This window comes from Zootoca vivipara, chromosome 15 (genome assembly GCF_963506605.1).
Source record: "Zootoca vivipara chromosome 15, rZooViv1.1, whole genome shotgun sequence".
In the NCBI taxonomy this organism is placed as follows: Eukaryota; Metazoa; Chordata; class Lepidosauria; order Squamata; family Lacertidae; genus Zootoca; species Zootoca vivipara.
In genome coordinates, this window is record NC_083290.1 from 34,198,646 (window position 1) to 34,217,454 (window position 18,809).

At 46.0% G+C, this 18,809-nt stretch overlaps 1 protein-coding gene across 1 annotated transcript in view; it reads right to left on the reverse strand.

The window, feature by feature from the left end:
- Positions 1-878: 878 nt before the first annotated feature.
- The window catches only part of HEPACAM (hepatic and glial cell adhesion molecule), a 36,774-nt gene continuing 18,843 nt past the window's right edge, over positions 879-18,809 (reverse strand). The window contains exons 2-7 of the mRNA XM_035139524.2: positions 17,469-17,810; positions 12,607-12,888; positions 10,807-10,900; positions 8,531-8,604; positions 7,526-7,596; positions 879-3,666 (exon numbers count right to left, since the gene is read on the reverse strand). Of these exons, the coding sequence (XP_034995415.1) occupies positions 3,358-3,666; positions 7,526-7,596; positions 8,531-8,604; positions 10,807-10,900; positions 12,607-12,888; positions 17,469-17,810 (1,172 nt within the window). The 3' untranslated portion in view covers positions 879-3,357. The remainder of the gene's footprint in view (positions 3,667-7,525; positions 7,597-8,530; positions 8,605-10,806; positions 10,901-12,606; positions 12,889-17,468; positions 17,811-18,809) is intronic.

Here is an 18,809-nt window from a genome sequence, read left to right on the forward strand (position 1 = left end):
AATGAAACAAACTCCCATGAGAGGAGGTGGAGGTTTTTAAGCAGAGGTTGGAGGTCATGTATGATTCAGAGATTTTTACATTGCAGGGGGTTGGCCTAGATAACCCTCGGGATCCCTTCTACCATTCTATTATTCTAAGACATTTCCCCTGTGTGCATCTTTCACTCAAAAAAATGAGATCTCACAGGAACTTTCTTCACTAAGGTTTAATGCAATAGATAACTTATTTCCATCTGACATAATACTGCAAAGCACATGTCTGCTTGGTATTTCATTCAAGCTAATGCATGCCCTAGGGTGCTTCCTTCCAGGGTGGAGTTGGGGGGAAATGAGCGTGGCTGTGTGGTTTGTTTCATTGGCCACTGCATGACTCTAGGGTCAAACCTGCTCTTGATTCCCGCATCCCTGGCTTGCTAGCACAAACTGACTCCTGCAGAGCGATGCCTTCTTCCCCTTCACTACAGACAAACCCAAGTGTACCACGAAATAGGTATAAACAGAGACCGGTTAGACCATGCATCCCCAAACTTCGGCCCTCCAGATGTTTTGGACTACAATTCCCATCTTCCCCGACCGCTGGTCCTGTTAGCTAGGGACCATGGGAGTTGTAGGCCAAAACATCTGGAGGGCCACAGTTTGGAGATGCCTGGTCTAACCGGTCTCTAACCTGCCTGGGTTAGACAGTGGTGGCTGGTGCCCATTGGAGCCAATAGGGCAGAAGGCAAGGAGCCCCACAGTGGGTGGAGTCAGAGCCAGTGACAGGCAGGGCCAAGTCGTTCCAGATTTGTCTCTATTTTCCTCACTGCTGAGTTCTGAGACTCATAGACTAGCCTGCATTTATTTGAGTACATGAAACTGCCTGGAACTCTGTATCCATTACCTACCAGGCCCCACCTACCATCAAGGCTCAGCATGCTCAGGCACCCCTTCCAGGGGCTCACTGTGAAGAGCCTCAGCTCCTCTCTGCAGTCATCCAGCTCAGAAATCAGCATACACTGCACTGTCCACCCTGTGGGCATGCATGCACCCGCAGAAGTAAGCATTCACACATATGCTGTCAAATAAAACTTCCCCACCTGCAGTCTGATGGATGTGCGCGCTCACACACGCAGGCCATATACGGGCCACCACACTTTCAGAAATGCCCCTTGGGTTGGACTATGACCAAGGGATTGCCACGTGGGGAGACCCTGCAGCGATGTAGTGCACAGAGCGTCAGGCTAGGACTAGGCTTCAAATTTCCACTTAGAAATAAAGGTCAACGGCTAACCTCTGGGCCTAACTTACCTCACACACAGGGTTGTTGTGAAGATGCTCTCCCAAGTTTTTGGAAGGAAGGTGGGGGGGGGGAGGATAAAAAAAATGGCAAATAAAAATACAATCATGATTTCAACCTGACAGCGTGGCATAATATAAACTACTTTTAAAAATAATATTTTACCTTTTGGAGTATGAGTAGAAAAATAGAAGCTGCCAGTTAAGACTATTTGTCCCCGTTAGGCTGTTATTGTCTGCTCTAACTAGTCAGTGCCACTCCCTAGGCTGGATGTAAATAAGAATGTGGGCGAATGGGAACTGGCAGAGATTCTTAGGGCAGCGCCAGGTTCTGTAGCCAAATTCCTTCCCATCATCCAGCACCTGATGCTTTAAAAAGAAAAAGAAAAACCAAACCTGGAGACGCCAGGAGTTGAATCTGGAACCTTCTGCGTGCAATCCATGTGCTTTCCCATTGAGCTATGATCACCTCCTGTTCTGTGCTTGTAAAAAGGTAAAGGGACCCCTGACCATTAGGTCCAGTCGTGACCGACTCTGGAGTTGCGGCACTCATCTCGCATTATTGGCCGAGGGAGCCGGTGTACAGCTTCCAGGTCATGTGGCCAGCATGACAAAGCCGCTTCTGACAAACCAGAGCAGCACATGGAAACGCCGTTTACCTTCCCGCTGTAGCGGTTTCTATTTATCTACTTGCATTTTTGACATGCTTTCGAACTGCTAGGTTGGCAGGAGCTGGGACCAAGCAACGGGAGCTCACCCCGTCACAGGGATTTGAACCGCTGACCTTCTGATCAGCAAGCCCTAGGCTCAGTGGTTTAACCCACAGCGCCACCTGTTCTGTGCTTGTAAGGTATGACAAATGCTTGGGGTGTCCTGTGCAGAAGAACAGCTGAGTTGGGATCTGTTTGAAGAGGCCTTGGAAAGCTGAGTACCTCTAGCCTACGGCCTGGAAACATTCTGAAATGTGCTGTGTTTCCTTAACATCCTTCTGAGTAAGGGTAGGACGAACTTGGAAGCATGTGAAGGTGTTCACATGCAAGTTTCACAGGGGACAGTGGCAATGGTTTGTAGCAGCCAACCATGGTTAGCAGCATGCCACAGGCTCACAAGCAACACATAATGAGCAGGAGGTCATAATGTCAAGTAGGAATCTTACAAGGCTTAAAGAGGGATCCTAGCCTTGAAATTCAGTTAGGTTAGGGTATCCCTGACCACACCGAAGGCCACAGATAGCCTTTGAGACATGTGACTTGTGGATACGTTCCCATTGGCTGCATTAGGGTAAAAAAAAAGGTAAAGGACCCCTGGACGGTGAAGTCCAGTTTAAGGTGACTATGGGGTTGCAGTGCTCATCTCGCTTTCAGGCCGAGGGAGCCGGCGTTTGTCCACAGACAGCTTTCAGGGTCATGTGGCCAGCATAACTAAACCGCTTCTGCCACAACGGAGCACCGTAACGGAAACCAGAGTGCATGGAAACGCCATTTACCTTCCCACTGCAGTGGTACCTATTTATCTAATTGCCCTGGCATGCTTTCAAACTGCTAGGTAGGCAGGAGCTGGGACAGAGCAACTGGAACTCACCCCATTGTGTGGATTTGAGCAGCCAACCTTCCGATTGGCAAGCCCAAGAGGCTCAGTGGTTTAGACCACAGCGCCACCCTTGGCTGCATTATCACCTCAAAAGGCTTGGATGGAAACCTCAGGCTTTGAAGCAATTAGTTGGGCATCGTTCCCAAAAGCAAAAGGTTTAGCGACACCAGTGTGCTAACTCCCCGGGTGCTACAAATAGCAAGTTAGTGCCTTTAAAACGTATGTATGGAAGCAGGAGCGTTGAAACTACTGTAAACCATTTAAAGTGGGTCCATCCAGCCCTGTGGAACACTGCGCGATTCACTTTTTTTACCTACAAGCAGAGCCCAGGCATCTCCCCTTGAACAGGAAACATGCATTTGCATGTGCAAAAAAAGAAGCAACAACGCCGGGCGCAAACTCACTGCTACCCCAGAAAACATTCACAAGTGCAGCAAGGCTTCCTCGCTGCACACGCAGAGAGACAAGACAGGTGCACACTGCTGGCTGCCTTCAGGCATTGATTTCCACAGTGCTGGACTCCCCCTGCTGATCTCGAATGATATGAACTCCAGCAGTCCGCACCAAGCGTGTGGTGTTTGGGGTGCGCCCTGGGGGGGTTGGGGACCTGGTAGGAGATATGTGTGTTGTTCTGGAGGTGGCCGGAGACCTGGCTGGCGAGCGATGGTATCGGCGAGCAGACCGGACAGGCAGTCCAGGTGATCTTCCAGGAGGAGGGGGAGAGCTGGAGTAGCTGGGCGGCGAGGGCTCAGCAGCATTTCGGGACTCGGTAAGGGATTCCTCTTCATCTTCTGGAGAGTCCTTGGGGAAGCAAGTAAAAGCAATTAGCTGCAGTCAGAAGATGAGTGTTGCAGAACCACAACATACTGCAATGAACTTCAAAAGCACTTTCGAGTGGAACAATGGGGAAAACTATGGGAAGTTTCTTGGAAATTTACAGCCTCGGAAGGAATTAAGGAAAATATGATTAAAATGTTTCATAGGTGGTACATAGCACCAGTTAAGATTCGCAAAATGTATAAGACAAAAAATAATCTATGCTGGAGGTGTCAAAGACATCTGAAGGCAGCCCTGTTCAGGGAGGCTTTTAATGTTTAATAGATTACTGTGTTCTGTTTTTCTGTTGGAAGCCGCCCAGAGTGGCTGGGGAGACCGAGCCAGATGGGTGGGGTATAAATATAAATTATTATTATTATTATTATTATTATTATTATTATTAGGGACACTTGTTCATATGTGGTGGCAATGTGATAAGATAAAACCCTTTTGGAATCAGATCTTTGAAGAAATTTAAAAAATATTGAAATACAACGTAAAAAAGAATCCTGAAAATTTTCTATTAGGTATGATAGATGAGGGAATTAAAAAACAGGACCCAAAAATATTTTTATATGCAACTGCAGCTGCAAGAATATTAATAGCCACGTATTGGAAAAGACAAGATATACCAAAAATTAACGAGTGGCAGGAAAAAAATTTGGATATGTAGATTTAGCAAAGTTAACTAATTTGATTAGAGGCGGCAGTAAACAAAATTTTGAACAAAATTGGGGGAAATTTGGAAATTATATGAAGCAACAATGTCCCACATTAAAATCCTGGATTCATTTCTAGAGTGCAGTACTGTATGCAAAGATTATAAAACAAAAAGAAATACAGGTGAAATATTTGGTGAGGGAAGCAGTAACCAATCAAAAGCTTAAAGAGACCAAGATCATGGCAAGAGGAAGTATATGGAAAAAGAGGGAAATGTATTTGTTAGATGCGTTTAAGAAAAATATTAAGTGTATGTTTTTATTTAGATTTCATAGAGGAAAAGACTAGACAGGAAGGTTTAGTCAAATTCTGTATTAGATATCAATTACTTTTCAGATGTAAATTGGGAAGTATGATATCGGTATGAATTCTTAGGTTTTGAGTTGATTTGTTGTAATTTGTTTTGTTTTAATTTGATATGTTTTGATTTAAATCTCAATAAAGTTTATTATATTAAAAAACAAACAAAAAAAAGCACTTTGGAAATGGGCTGGCCCAACCATCAGGCAGAGTGCTTCAGGAAGCAGATTTTGAGTGACGTGAAAGAGCAGCAAAGTGTTCATTATTTTACTTTGTTATTATGGTATTTTTTTTATTGCCAGGGAAGGGGAAAGGTGGTTGTGCGATTTTCTGCCTAAAGGCCAAAAATGCTCTCTTTTTTTTGCCATGGTTTATTATGGTATGCACTTTGACATGATAGGAGTATCATTTTCTGCTCTACCCCAAGCAGCAAAATGTCTTAGTTCAGCCCTGTACTCTTGTGCATGGCCCCAGAGGTAGGTTTTGGGGGGGGGTTTGCAGGGGGGGGTCTGGGTGAGAGCCAGGAGGCTGAGAGGGGAGGAGGTGTGCCAGAAGGAGAGGGATCTCAGTCTATATTTATGAATAAATTATATTAATGGTTTTTACTGTGTGTTTTTGTGACACATATTATTGCTTGTTGTTTCAGTTTGCTGTACACCAAGATTTTCTTCTATATTAAATGGTATAGAAATGGTCTAAATAAATAAATAAATGTAATATGGCAGTGGCATCAAATTACAGTGTAAAGGTAGGTAAAGGGACCGGGCCCTGACCATGAGGTCCAGTCATGACCGACTCTGGGGTTGCGCGCTCATCTCACATTATTGGCCGAGGGAGCCAGCGTATAGCTTCCAGGTCATGTGGCCAGCATGACAAAGCCACTTCTGGCAAACCAGAGCAGCACATGGAAACGCCATTTACCTTCCCGCTGTAGCGGTTCCTATTTATCTACTTGCATTTTGACGTACTTTCGAACTGCTAGGTTGGCAGGAGCTGGGACCAAGCAACGGGAGCTCACCCCGTCACAGGGATTCGAACTGCCGATCTTCTGATCAGCAAGCCCTAGGCTCAGTGGTTTAACCCACAGTGCCACCTGGGTCCCTATTACAATGTAGTGCAGAGGTTTTCAACCTTTTTGGGTCCACGACTCCCTTGACCAACTACACTGCTCCACAGGGGCCTGGGAAGCACCCCATGGCAAGCCCCAGAGGCACCATTCGCCTGGGGAGCTTGTAGCCAGGGCTGCTGCAACAAACAGCTGTGCAAGCCTTGGGGAGGCAGAGGTGCAAGCGGGCATCAGAGGAAGGAGGAAAGGAAAGAGGGACAGAGGCCAGTGTTGACCCGCAGCACCACTGACCATCATTCAAGGCACCCCAGGGTGCCACAGCACACTGGTTGAAAACCACTGCTGTAGTGGTTAGGGCATTGGACTAGGGCTTGGGAAATAAGGGGTGGAATCCCCACCCAGCTATGAAGTTCGCTGGGTGACCTTGGGCCAGTTACAGTCTCCCAGCCTAAATTTCCAGGAGGAAATGTGTTAATGCCACCTTGACATCCTTGGAGGGAAGGTGGAACAAATATGTAAATATAAATACTAGGACTCTGGGCAGGAAAAGCAGTAACTCCATGAGATAGGGGGAAATATCCCCCCCCCCCGGGTAATATTATTTATATATTATTTATATAGTGGTTAGACCAGGGTGGTCCAATATGTGGCCCTTGGGCTGCATGCAGCCCTAGAGGCCTTTGGGGGGGCACCCCTCAGCAACATTTGAAGCCCCTAATCCTTGTGCCACCTTCCCAAAGCCAGGTAAGCAAAGTGTTGGGTTTTGGGAAGGAGTCCTAGAGTCCTCCTGTCTCCTTCCCAAAGCCTATTTAGCACTTTCCTAGCTTGGGAAAGGAGGCGGAAAGGCTCTAGGGCCCTGCCAAAGCCTCATGCCTCACTTAGCCAGCTTTGGGAAAGCAACGCAAGGGCTAGAGGGGGGCATAAAACTTTGGCCTCTTCTCCACCCCCATGCAACATGGCAAGACATTGCAGAGCCCGCAGGTTTTGTGTCAATGTGCTCCTGTGGCCCACTTTGTATGAAAATTTGGTCCACTTAGGCAATGTTACCACATGCACACAAGTAACCATCAAGTGAAATATGTTACTATTATTCCAATTTTGTATGGGACACAGCTGCACAGGTTGTGGTCAGCCTGCATTCAGCACAGTAAAAATTGCTACCAGAAGATGTCGCTCATGAGTCGTGGGAAAGTAATGGGCAGCATTTAGCAATTGGGAAGCCAGTTCCTAAGATTAAGGACACCCTATTCAAACAGACATGCGTGCCAGAACATATACAGAGCTACTATAATAATATGGACAGATGGAGAGCTATCTACGCACTTCAGGCAGGGTAGTGCCCAAAGGACCACAGGGTGTCACTTGTGCACAAAGAGAGAAATAGCACAAATCCCATTTATCAGTAGATATAGCAGTTGGTATTATTTAAAATACATAAATAACTTGATTCTCCATACATTATAATCTCCCTTACTGTACAAGTCATTACTCTAGCATTTGCATATATATTTTTGTACACATTATTTGGGCAGACAACTATATTGCAAAATTAGGGGGACTGTCGATTTCAACGGACAAATGTGTTTGGGTTCATGTTTCATTTCTGAAAGTGCATATTAGGTTGGTCCCCCTTGAAATGTGAACTGAATCAATTTTCTCCCTCATCCTTACTTAGCATTTTGCCCTTTGGCCTGAAAGTTATTAAATCAGCAGAGTACCAGGCTGAAGCGTCCCCAAAGCACGACACCTGAAACTTACTTTGTCCTTCAGGATGTACAAAGCGACGGGATTCTTGCGTTCATGCTCTCCACTCCTGGGAACAATCTCCACTGCATTAAAACGAGAATGGAATTGAGTTATTCCTTTTCAATCAAGTCTGAAAAGGGTTCTGCTATGCAAGTGAGCATGGGAGAAAGAGGCAGGCAGGCAGGCAGGAGAGCCTTGGTAGATTAAACCAAATGTTATTTATTTTGAGATTCGCGGATCCCGTCTTTTGGACTGAGGGAAGTTAAGAAAAGCCCTGCTGGATCAGACCAAAAGTCCAGCACCTTGATCCCAACAACAGGCAGCTAAATGCCTTCCCTTATTACGGGTTCCCCAACAACCAGAGGCACACTGTCTCCACTGAGGGAGACCCCATTTTTCAGCTGCCATCGCTAAGATCCTTGCTAAGCCTGACCACCACTCCACTTACAAAGCGCTGCACACATGAGGCTGTGTAATGGGGAAGCAGAGCTCTGGTCTTGCTCCAGCAAAAAGAGCAATTGGGAACAGAGTGCTTGTGTAACAGTAGCAGGAGGCATAGCCTGATTGTTAACACCACCTGGGCTGCAAGATGCAACCTCACTTTAAAGGGCAACGCAGCAGGAGAGTCTCTGGTCTGACTAGGTCTTTGGCACTGGAGTCCTCAAAGTCCAAGGATAGCAATGCCACACCCTTGGGCATCTTGTGGACATGCTTCTGGGGCTGACCTTGCATGCCTTTTCAGCTCCTGAGTCCTCATCCCCTGAAAACGAGGAATGCAGCTTCAGCACTGATGGGAATTTGGGTCCATGTCCACAGGTTTCCCATTCCTGCTCCAGCCTTTCAATGTAGGCGCCCCATGATCTAGCTCTACAAATTTGACCCCCTGGCTCCTTTCGGACTGCTGCCTGCAACTTAGCATTGACAACAATAAACCAGGCTCAGCAAATAAAGCACTGCCAGTTCCTGGAAGACACCAGCCTGAGAGTCAGAATTCAAACACAGAGGTTCAAGGTTTACCATCCTGCTTCAACTGTTCTTCATTCTGGTCCACATATTCAGAGGAATTTTGCTTCTCCATTTTCCGTTTGTTTCTAAAACAAAACAAAACAAAAGGCATAAGACCATAAGAAAGTGAGAAGAGCCTGCCGGATCAGGCCAATGGCCCATCTGATCCAGCAGTTTGGGATAGCTCAGTTGTTAGAACTCATGACTCTTAATCTCAGGGTCGTGGGTTTGAGTCCCACATTGGGCAAAATATTTCTTCATTGCAGGGGGTTGGACTAGATGACCCTCGTGGTCCCCGGCAACTCTACAGTTCCATGATTCTATGATTCTATCCTGTACTTACCGTGGCCAACCAGATGCCAGTAAGAAGCCCACAAGCTGCCCCTGAGCACCACAACACCTGCAATTCCCAGCAACTGTATTCAGAAGCATATGTGTCTGACAGTGGAAACTGAAAATAGCCGTTGCGGATGCAAAAGTTTGCATGAGTTTGCTCAGTTTGGGAAGAGGCTCCCTCACAGCCCACTTGGAATGGAAGGGGGCCAGCCCTACTTGGTCCTGGCAGCCTGCAAATCAACCCTACATGTGATCCTCTCCTAGCAAAGGAGAGTTGCCCAAAAGTGAGTTGGATTGTCATGTTGTGCGGTAAATGCAGGGCGAAAACAACCCCAGACTGCTTTGTTAACACACTGTACTCTTCACAGAACCAGTCCGTGCGCCTCCTCTTTACACCAACTGGGACATAAGGGCCAACTGACATGGGCCACACATCTTTTCCCATCAGGAGCAAAAAAAAAAAAAGCTGGGGGGGGGATGGCCAGAGTGGAAAGGGTTAAGAAAGCCTCCACCACTCCAGTCAGTCTTCTGCTACAGGTGGAAATTTCTGCCACTACATTTTGTAATGGAAAAAGAAAATTACCGGGGGGGGGGGACTATATACAACCGAGCATCAGTGCTCAAATCAGCTGCCCCAAACTCTCAACATTTTGTGTCAGCTACTGTTTTTAAGAAGACGGCGGAGAGGCATCATTGGATTAAAACTGCAGGATCTTGGGGGTGGGGGACATAATTTGAGCACTAACAGGCATCCTGGGTACATGTGCCCTCAAACAACAACAACAACAACAACAACAACAACAACAACAATAATAATAATAATAATAATAATAATAATAATTTATTATTTATACCCCACCCATCTGGCTGGGTTCCCCCAGCCACTCTGGGCGGCTTCCAACAAAACATTAAAATACAGAAATCAAACATTAAAAGCTTCCCTAAACAGGGCTGCCTTGAGATGCCTTCTAAAGGTCTGGTAATTGTTGTTCTCTTTGACCTCCGGCGGGAGGGCATTCCACAGGGTGGGTGCCACTACCGAGAAGGCTCTCTGCCTGGTTCCCTGTAACTTGGCTTCTCGTAGCGAGGGAACCACCAGAAGACCCTCGGCGCTGGACCTCAGTGTCCGGGCAGAACAATGGGAGTGGAGACGCTCCTTCAGGTATACTGGACTGAGGCCACAACTGTTCATACAAGCTTTAAGGAATTTGCCAATGATAAGAGGACCAGCGGCTTATAAAGATACTGTTTTAGCCAAGGCTGACTCAAAGACAACAGGCCCCCCAAGTGCCATTGGGGGGCACCAATTAAGCAGCTTGCCATAAGTGCCTGCTCTAAACTACAATTTTCAACCACCTGCACTATACATTTAATGCAGTATGGCTGCCCTCAAAGAATCTTGGGAAGTGTGGTTTGTTAAGGGTGCTGAGAGTACTTAAGGCGCTCCCTGTCCCCCCTCACAGAGCTATGATTCCCACAATCCCTCTTCCCAGAAAACTTTGAGAATTGTAGCTCTCAGTCTAACTCTCATTTCACTTCACTTTTAATTTGTGTGCCTCCTTTCTATGCAAAGAAACAACAAAAAGATCACACACCTTATAACAATCTGATCCAACAATCTTGAATTAATCTGATCCAATTAAAAACTGCTATAACAAAAATATCACTTTAAAATAAACAACTTATATCAAATAAAGTAATATTCAATAATCCATTAAAATATAATCAGCACCCTTAGCAAACTACAGTTCCCAGGATTCTCTGGGGGAAGCCATAATGGTTTTAAATGGTATGATGCTGCTTGTTACAGAGAGAGAATGCTACACACCTCTGGGGGGGGGGGGGACAGGGAACCCCGAAAGTGCCTTTTGGTGTTGATTTACCCCAAATAAACATACTGTATAAGATTTCATTCAGGTTATAAAACACATATATAATTTTAAACGTCATACTTCTTGGATGGTTTCCAACAGGCACAGACGGTCACTAAGGTAACCAGAAGGAAAATTCCCCCAGTCGAAAGGATTATATAGAGGGAGCTCCTTCCTACAGAGACACAAAAGACAAGGCAAATGTTAGAGCAAGTTTCACCTGTTTTGCTGGAGACCTGCACTGCAAGATTTGGAGACGTGCCCATTTCAGCGGATGACGGTGTTCATGTACTGTTTGGCGCAGAAAGCGCAAATCAGGGAGGTTCATCTTTCAACATGAACTGAGTGGTATTTCTCCCCCACCCCTAGTTATAAGAAGCAGCACATAACACTTATTTTAACAGCGGTGAGAGAGTGCCAACTGCTCTTCCCACATCACCGAGGCAACAGGTCAAAAGGATGGGTAGATACCAGGAGAAAGGGGATTGGTTGTTAACCCTCTCTGAGAATTATAACACTGCAAGGGGAAGAAGGAGCTTCCTAACAATGCTCCAGATTCTTTGGAAGAAGACATGGCTCTTTAAAGTGGAATGATACATGCTGCTTTATATGTATAGTGCAGGTGTCCATTAACTTCAATAGATCTACTCTAGCACTGGATAAAACCCATTATTTTAAAATCTGGAACATCCAGAAATTTTTGGAAAGTAATGGAATGTTGGGTTCAGCAAGGCCAGGACATTTTTCGCCTTTGTTTCCAGTTCCACTGCATTTATTTATTTATTTATTTATTTATTACTACTACTACTACTACTACTACTGTTACTAATACTATTATTATTACTATTATTATTAATTTTATTTATTTATTGGTTTTCCAAATTAAAATTTTACACTCACATATCCAACTTACAACATAAAAACAAGATTCCAAGGAATCTCTTGTACAGTGGTACCTCGGGTTACAAACTTAATTCATTCCGGAGGGCCGTTCTTAACCTGAAACCATTCTTAACCTGAGGTACCACTTTAGCTAATGGGGCCTCCTGCTGCTGCCCAATTTCTGTTCTCATCCTGAAGCAAAGTTCTTAACCCGAGGTACTATTTCTGGGTTAGCGGAGTCTGTAACCTGAAGCATCTGTAACCCGAGGTACCACTGTACTTCCCTCCTCCCCTTTGTGTGTCCTGTTGTTAATCATTTCCTCCTGCATCTTTTTTGATAATCCAAAATTTTTTGCCTCTCCATTGTGTCCAAACTTCACCGTTAGACTACAAGTGATATTCCAATCCTACTAACAATTTTAACTGTTTACAATGGTCTTTAAGATAAGTTATAAATTTCCCCCATTCCTTATTAAAATTTAGGTCTTTCTGATTCTTCCGGTCATTTTGGCCATTTTGGCATAATCCATCAACTTGATCTGCCATTCTTCTCTGGTAGGAACTTTATCTTCTTTCCATCTCTGGGCCAATAACATCCGCACAGCCGTGGTCGCATATATAAATACAGTGGTACCCCTGCTTACGAATAACTCTACTTACGAATGTTTCTACTTACGAACGGAGCTCCATCCACCATCTTGGATGCGGTTTACATAGGATTTTTTCTACTTATGAATTTTTTCTCCCAATGCATTCCTATGGGATTCGACTTACAAATTTTTTCGACTTACGAATGTGCGTTCGGAACACATTAAATTCGTAAGTAGAGGTACCACTGTAGTCTTTTCTGCTCCCTTAGGATTTCAGCAACTGGAATTCCTAAAAGGAAGGCTTTGGGTTTTTTCACATGACAAGATATATAATAATGAAGGCAGACCCAGTCTCCAGTTTCCCCATGTTGTCCCTTCTGTGTACGGTATTTGCGTTGACCATACTTACTGTACACGGTAAGTTTTATCGGGATGCTGCGCCCGTTGCTGATGGGGTTCTCCACCAAACAACTGTAGGTGTCATCGTCAGACATCAGGACTCTGGTGATGGTCAGCACCTTCTGGTCATGGGAGAGGATCAGCCGGGAGTCATTGCTGAGGGGCTTGCCGTCCTTCAGCCACGTGTAGCTGGGCTTTGTGCCATTTTCATGGGAGCAGTTCAGAGTGAAATATTCGCTGAGCTCCAGCACAGTGGAAGAGGCCAGGGCGACATGAGGCTTTGAAATTGGAACTAGGAAGACAAAGACAAAAGAAGCAAAGATTCTCAGTCAGGGGAAAAGTGAAGAAAATGATAAAAACTATGGCGCTCATTCCCACAAGAGGCAGTGGTGGTCACCAACTTAAGATGGCCTTAAAAGAGGATCAGACTCTGCCTCCGCAGTTGGAGGCAGTATGCTTCTGGGATCGCAAGCAGGGAGAGTGCTGTTGCTTTCAGGTCCTCCTTGCAGGCTACCCTGAGCACCTATCTGGTTGGTCACTGTGAGAATGGGATGGTGGACGAGATGGGCCACTGGAGGACACTGACGATCTGGAATGTGTGCAGAGGAGGGCAATCAAGATGATCAAGTGCCATGCATCAGGGAATCCGATCCCCACATGGTAGGCTGTCAGGAGGAATAGATAAACAAGGAGAGTTCTTACCAAGGTCTTTTATTCAGTATTCAGAGAGGGGCTTGGAAAAGCTGCCTCTTGGAGTAATGGCGCTGCTCCGAGTAATCTCCACCCCGCTTCTCTCCTCAATAGTCAACAGCACCTTATGGTGGCTGCTTAGGGCCATTTGTCTCCAAGCCCTTTGCTCTCCTACTTTCAATGCTCACTGGGTTCTGGGAGAAGTGGGGGTCTGGAATGCTTTCTAGTGATAACGTGTCAGCCAGCCTCTGCTTCCCCCTCCTCATCTCCCATTATCTCTCAGCTTCTCTCTTCCTGTGCCTCTGAGCTATGACCTCCCGCAAACCACTGTTGTAAATCTGTAATGTCTTCCTCTTCTCTAGAAGGCTCAGGCTGGGGAGGCAGTCTCCATCATTCCTCCTCTGTCCAGTCCCTGACATCAAGGGTCTGGAAACCAAGCCTTATGAGGAGTGGTTGAAGGAGCTGAGTATGATTAGTCTGGGGAAGAGGAGACTGAGAGAAGATATGATCACCATCTTCAAATATCTCAAAGGCTTTCACAAGGAAGATGGATCAAGCTCATTTGCTCCTGCTCCACAGGGTAGGACTCAAACCAATGACTTTAAGTTACGAAAAAGGAGCTTCCAACTAAACATGCGGTAAAACTTTATGATAATAAGAGCGGTTTGACTCCCTCAAGAGGTGATGGACTCTCCTTCCTTGAAGGTTTTTAAGCAGAGGTTGGATGGCTATCTGTCATGGATGCTTTAGCTGAGATCCCTGCGTTGCAGAGGGTTGGACTAGATGACACTTGGGGTACTTTCCAACTCTACGATTCTAGGATTCTTCTTATGTTCCTTTGGTGGAAAGTAATTTCTAACCATGTTTTCTAACAATAACGGTCTTTTGTTTCCATTTCAGATCCCTGGCTGCAGGGCTAGCCTGTGACATTTTGCTGACTAAGGCAAAAAGCAAGACGCCCCTTCACTGAAAGCCCCTTCACTCAGGGAGTGGCATACCTTCTGAATGGGGCACATGTGTTTGCAATCCAGTATTCATAAACTCAGATGGCACAGCTGATTTCCAAATTTTATCTTGGAAACTGTCTATGTGAACTGTGACACCAACATGGGAATGTATACATAGAAACTCTTTGTGTTTTTATAAACGAACCGCCTTATGTTTTTGCAAAGTGATAAATAATTTGGTGTGAATTTCTCCCACCATACTCATTTTTGCAAAGAAATTTTCCCCGATGTGATGCATTTTAATGTGATATATTCACAAATATATGCATTATTACGCACACCTCACTTTTGGCATTTCCGCATACGTTATTTGGCTAGAGAACTGCATTGCAAAATTCAGAGAAGTGTGATTTTTAAGTCCACACGTTGTTTTGAAACTGCAAATTTGGTAGGTTTGCCTTTGAATGACAACTGAGTTGAATTTCAACCCCATCCTCACTTATCACCACACACACAAGAGTGTGTTCAGCAAGAGGTATTGTCAGATGCAACCCATTTTTCTCCCCGTGGCAATGATGCATTATGGCAGGCATCCCCGAACTTCGGCCCTCCAGATGTTTTGGACTACATTTCCCACCATCCCTGACCACTGGTCCTGTTAGCTAGGGATCATGGGAGTTGTAGGCCAAAACATCTGGAGGGCCGCAGTTTGGGGATGCCTGCATTATGGCTTAGTTATCCTTTCCATAAAATCTCCCCAAGGTTGATGAGTTGCACCAATTTTCTGCGACACTATTCTGAGCCGTAACGACTGGTAATGCAATTAGTTGAGATTATTTGACTTGGGAGCTACTGCTAGTAATATTAGGAGTTGCTATGAAGAGTAGCTGCACAGAAATCTTGTGCCTCAGCAATGTTTGGCCTTTGTTGATGGTCTTTAAAGGCAGCTTCCACAAAATAAAGGGTGAATGAGGAGCTCTGTTGCCGATCTGCAGCTCATGTATTCTTTTGATTTGGGGGGGGGGGGAGTCTGTTGGTTCCCAACAGAAACTAGCTGCTGCCATTGCTTCTTTCAGGACAGCATATTCCACACATTAGTGTTCCTAAGATGTAAATCATGGGTCGGTTCACTCCAGTGGATAGGTTTACCTTGCCTGGGCCGGTTCACTCCAGTGGAGATCCCTCCGTGGGCCGGATTGTGCGCACCCCCCTATGATTTCCGCCATCTGCACAGACCATAGCTGCCAAGTACCCCGTTTTCCCCGGGAAAACCCCGATTTTACTTACCTTTCCCGGTGGTCCCCCGTATCACTTTGTCTCCCGTTATTTTCTTCTGCCGGCGGCCATTATTTCTGATTTGCCCTTCTATGGGCACCAAAAATGGCCGTCACCAGCTTCAAAAGTCGCATCTATGCATGTCCGGAAGTGCATAGGCGTGACTTCCAGTGTCGGCGGCGGCCATTTTTGGTGCCCATAGATGGGCGGAGCGACACCGGAAGTTGCGTCGACGTACTTCCTGACATGCGTACAAGTGACTTTCGAAGCCGGCGGCGGCCATTTTGGGTGCCCATAGAAGGGCAAAGCGACACTGGAAGTTACGTTGACACAACTTCTGGTGTCACACGGCTGCTGGTCCCGGATTCTGCAGTCCGGGACTTGGAAGGTAAGGCACAGACGCAATTTCCAGTGCCATGGAAGTGAGTCCCCATGCCACGCTGTGCTGGTTTAGCACAGGAAACGGGGACTTGCCAAGCAGGCGGCTTAGTTCAGGGGTGGCTCCTGGGCTGGTTAAACAACCCCCGTGGGCCACTTGTGGCCCATGGGCCTCAGGTTGCTGACCCCTGATGTAAAGACATGAGGGCTGGAGGAGTAGCGAAGGTTGGCAGTGGGGTGGTAGAGCAGGACAGCAAGTTAAAGAAGCCATGGGGTTATAGGAGGAGGCTAAATGGCCAGCTTGGCAAGCCTAGAGAAAAGAAAGAGCGTTTGTCACATGGTGGCAGCGGTGCTTTGACAACGACACTGAAATCCAAGCCAGCTGGCATGAGACAATGCAGTACAGTGTCTCCAAGCTCTCCACTGGATTTGAACTTACAGGGTATATACAGGAGGAGGTTTCATTTATAGAAGCAACTGCGGAAGATGTTTTGCAAAAGGTTTTCAGCTAGTCCCAAGCTTTGGACGAGAGAGAAATCTTTTATCCAATTCATGTTTAAAAGTGAACTTACCTAATTGTCATTTTCTGAAACTGTACGTAAGCCGAAACTCAGCCATCCTCTGAAATTCACACTTCTCTGAATTTTGAAAGGCAGTTCTGCAGCCCGGTAAGGTGTGCAACAATGCGCACACACCAGGGTAAAGTGTGTATATAAATTAGTGAAAATAACATACAAAAACAGCGTGCAAAAATTGGGGGGGGAATGCTTTGCACAATTGTGCAGATTAGGCAACACTGCATTAAATAAAAGAGAAATTTGCACTGAAATGCTGCTAATTCTCTCTCTCTCTCTCTCTCTCTCTCTCTCTCTCTCTCTCTCTCTCTCTCTCTCTCTCTCTCTCTATATATATATATATATATATAGGTAAAGGGACCACGGACGACTCTGAGGTTGCAGCGCTCATCTTGCTTTATTGGCCGAGGGAGCCGGCGTACAGCTTCCGGGTCATGTGGCCAGCATGACTAAGCCGCTTCTGGCAAACCACAGCAGTGCACGGAAATGCCGTTTATCTTCCTGCCGGAGCGGTACCTATTTATCTACTTGCACTTTGACATGCTTTCGAACTGCTAGGTTGGCAGGAGCAGGGACCGAGCAACAGGAGCTCCCCCCGTCGCGGGATTCAAACCTTCTGATCAGCAAGCCCTAGGCCAGGGCCGGCTCTAGGGGTAGGCTGGGTGGTGTGGGGTGCCAGGGCGCCGGGCTGGCAGGGGGGCACCACATGGAAGCCGTGCTGCGTCCAGCGCCCACCAGAGCGAGGGCGCTGGAGCGATCTCCGCACCACGGCGCCTGACATGCTTGAGATGGCCCTGCCCTAGGCTCTATGGATTTTAATATGTGAAAAAGGAGTAAGTGAAATTGACAGATTTGCCCATTCCTAGTCCAAACCATGTGTTATTATATGTTGAAGCTGCATGAAAGTCTCTTTTCCCCCAAGTCTCTTTTCCCCCACCTAGAGAATAAATAAATACCTTAATCAATGAACTAAAAAAAAGGTTCATTTTTTTCTAAGGCTCACTTACCATCCACTGTAAGGTTAATGTTCATCTCCCCTGTAAAAGTGTCATCTGTAATGGAGATTTCCACTTCATACGTTCCCTCGTCAGAGAGCTGCAGCTCATTGATCAGCAAGGAGCCATTCTCAAAGATTCTAATCCGGTCCCTGTACTCCGAGCGCAAGTTACCAATGATCCCAGTGCCGATGGACTGGACCACCGTCACAGCCTTGTCACGCTTCACTTGCCATTTGATCACGGGTTTGTCGCGGCTGGTGCTGGTGTATTTCACGGAGAGCAGGGCCGACTTGCCAACCGTACCGTGGATTAACAGCACCGGGCTGGTGATATTGACTCCTTCCAGCAGATCTAGCAAGAAGAAGAAGAAGAAGCAAAGGACACTCAGCATTAGCATTAAGGGGTAGAGATCATTTGAAGAAGGTGGTATGAGCTCTGGTGCTGGAAAAGCCAAAACCGGAAGCCGTCGGCTCGGCGTATGAGTGTCCCCACCAGAGCTACAGGTTAGATCAGGTGTGGGCCCTCCATATCTTTTTTTTAATGTGCAAATATAATGTGCAAATATAAGAGTTTGAGACATATTCAGTTGACGTTAACAATAGAAATATCCCATCAATTCTGGTGTGGATGTGACCATAATAATATCCGATGACATATTTACTGCAGCCCCCCTGTAATGAGACTTCCTCTCCACCCACAGAGAGGGAGGTCTGCAGTATCCTATGACTCTATAAGCGCCACCCTGGACCCTCGGATAGCACCTTTAAACAGTATTTATTTTTATTTACAGTGGTACCTCTACTTACGAATGTTTCTACTTACGAATGGAGCTCCGTCCACCATCTTGGATGCAGTTTAGATAGGATTTTTTCTACTTACGAATTTTTAGATAGGGTTGCTTTGACTTACGAATTTTTTCTCCCAATGCATTCCTATGGGATTCGACTTAAAAAAAGTTTCTACTTACGAATGTGTGTTCAGAACGCATTAAATTCGTAAGTAGAGGTAACACTGTATCACATATAGCAGTGCTTTTTGTGACAGTATCCACTGCTATAGAGTCCCTCCACCTTTCTTTCTTTCTTTCTTTCTTTCTTTCTTTCTTTCTTTCTTTCTTTCTTTCTTTCTTTCTTTTTCCCATAGTAGAAGCGATCTTGTGCTGGCACCCATGGCACTTTGTTGTGAGTCAACAAAGTCAACACTTCATTGTATGTCCAACCTTTCCTCCAAGGAACTCAAGGTGGCGTTCATGGTCCTCCCAACCCCCCCCCCTTTTATCACAACAACCCTGTGAGGTAAGTGAGGCTGAGAGGCAGTGATCTACCCAACAGCACCCAGTAAGCTTCATGG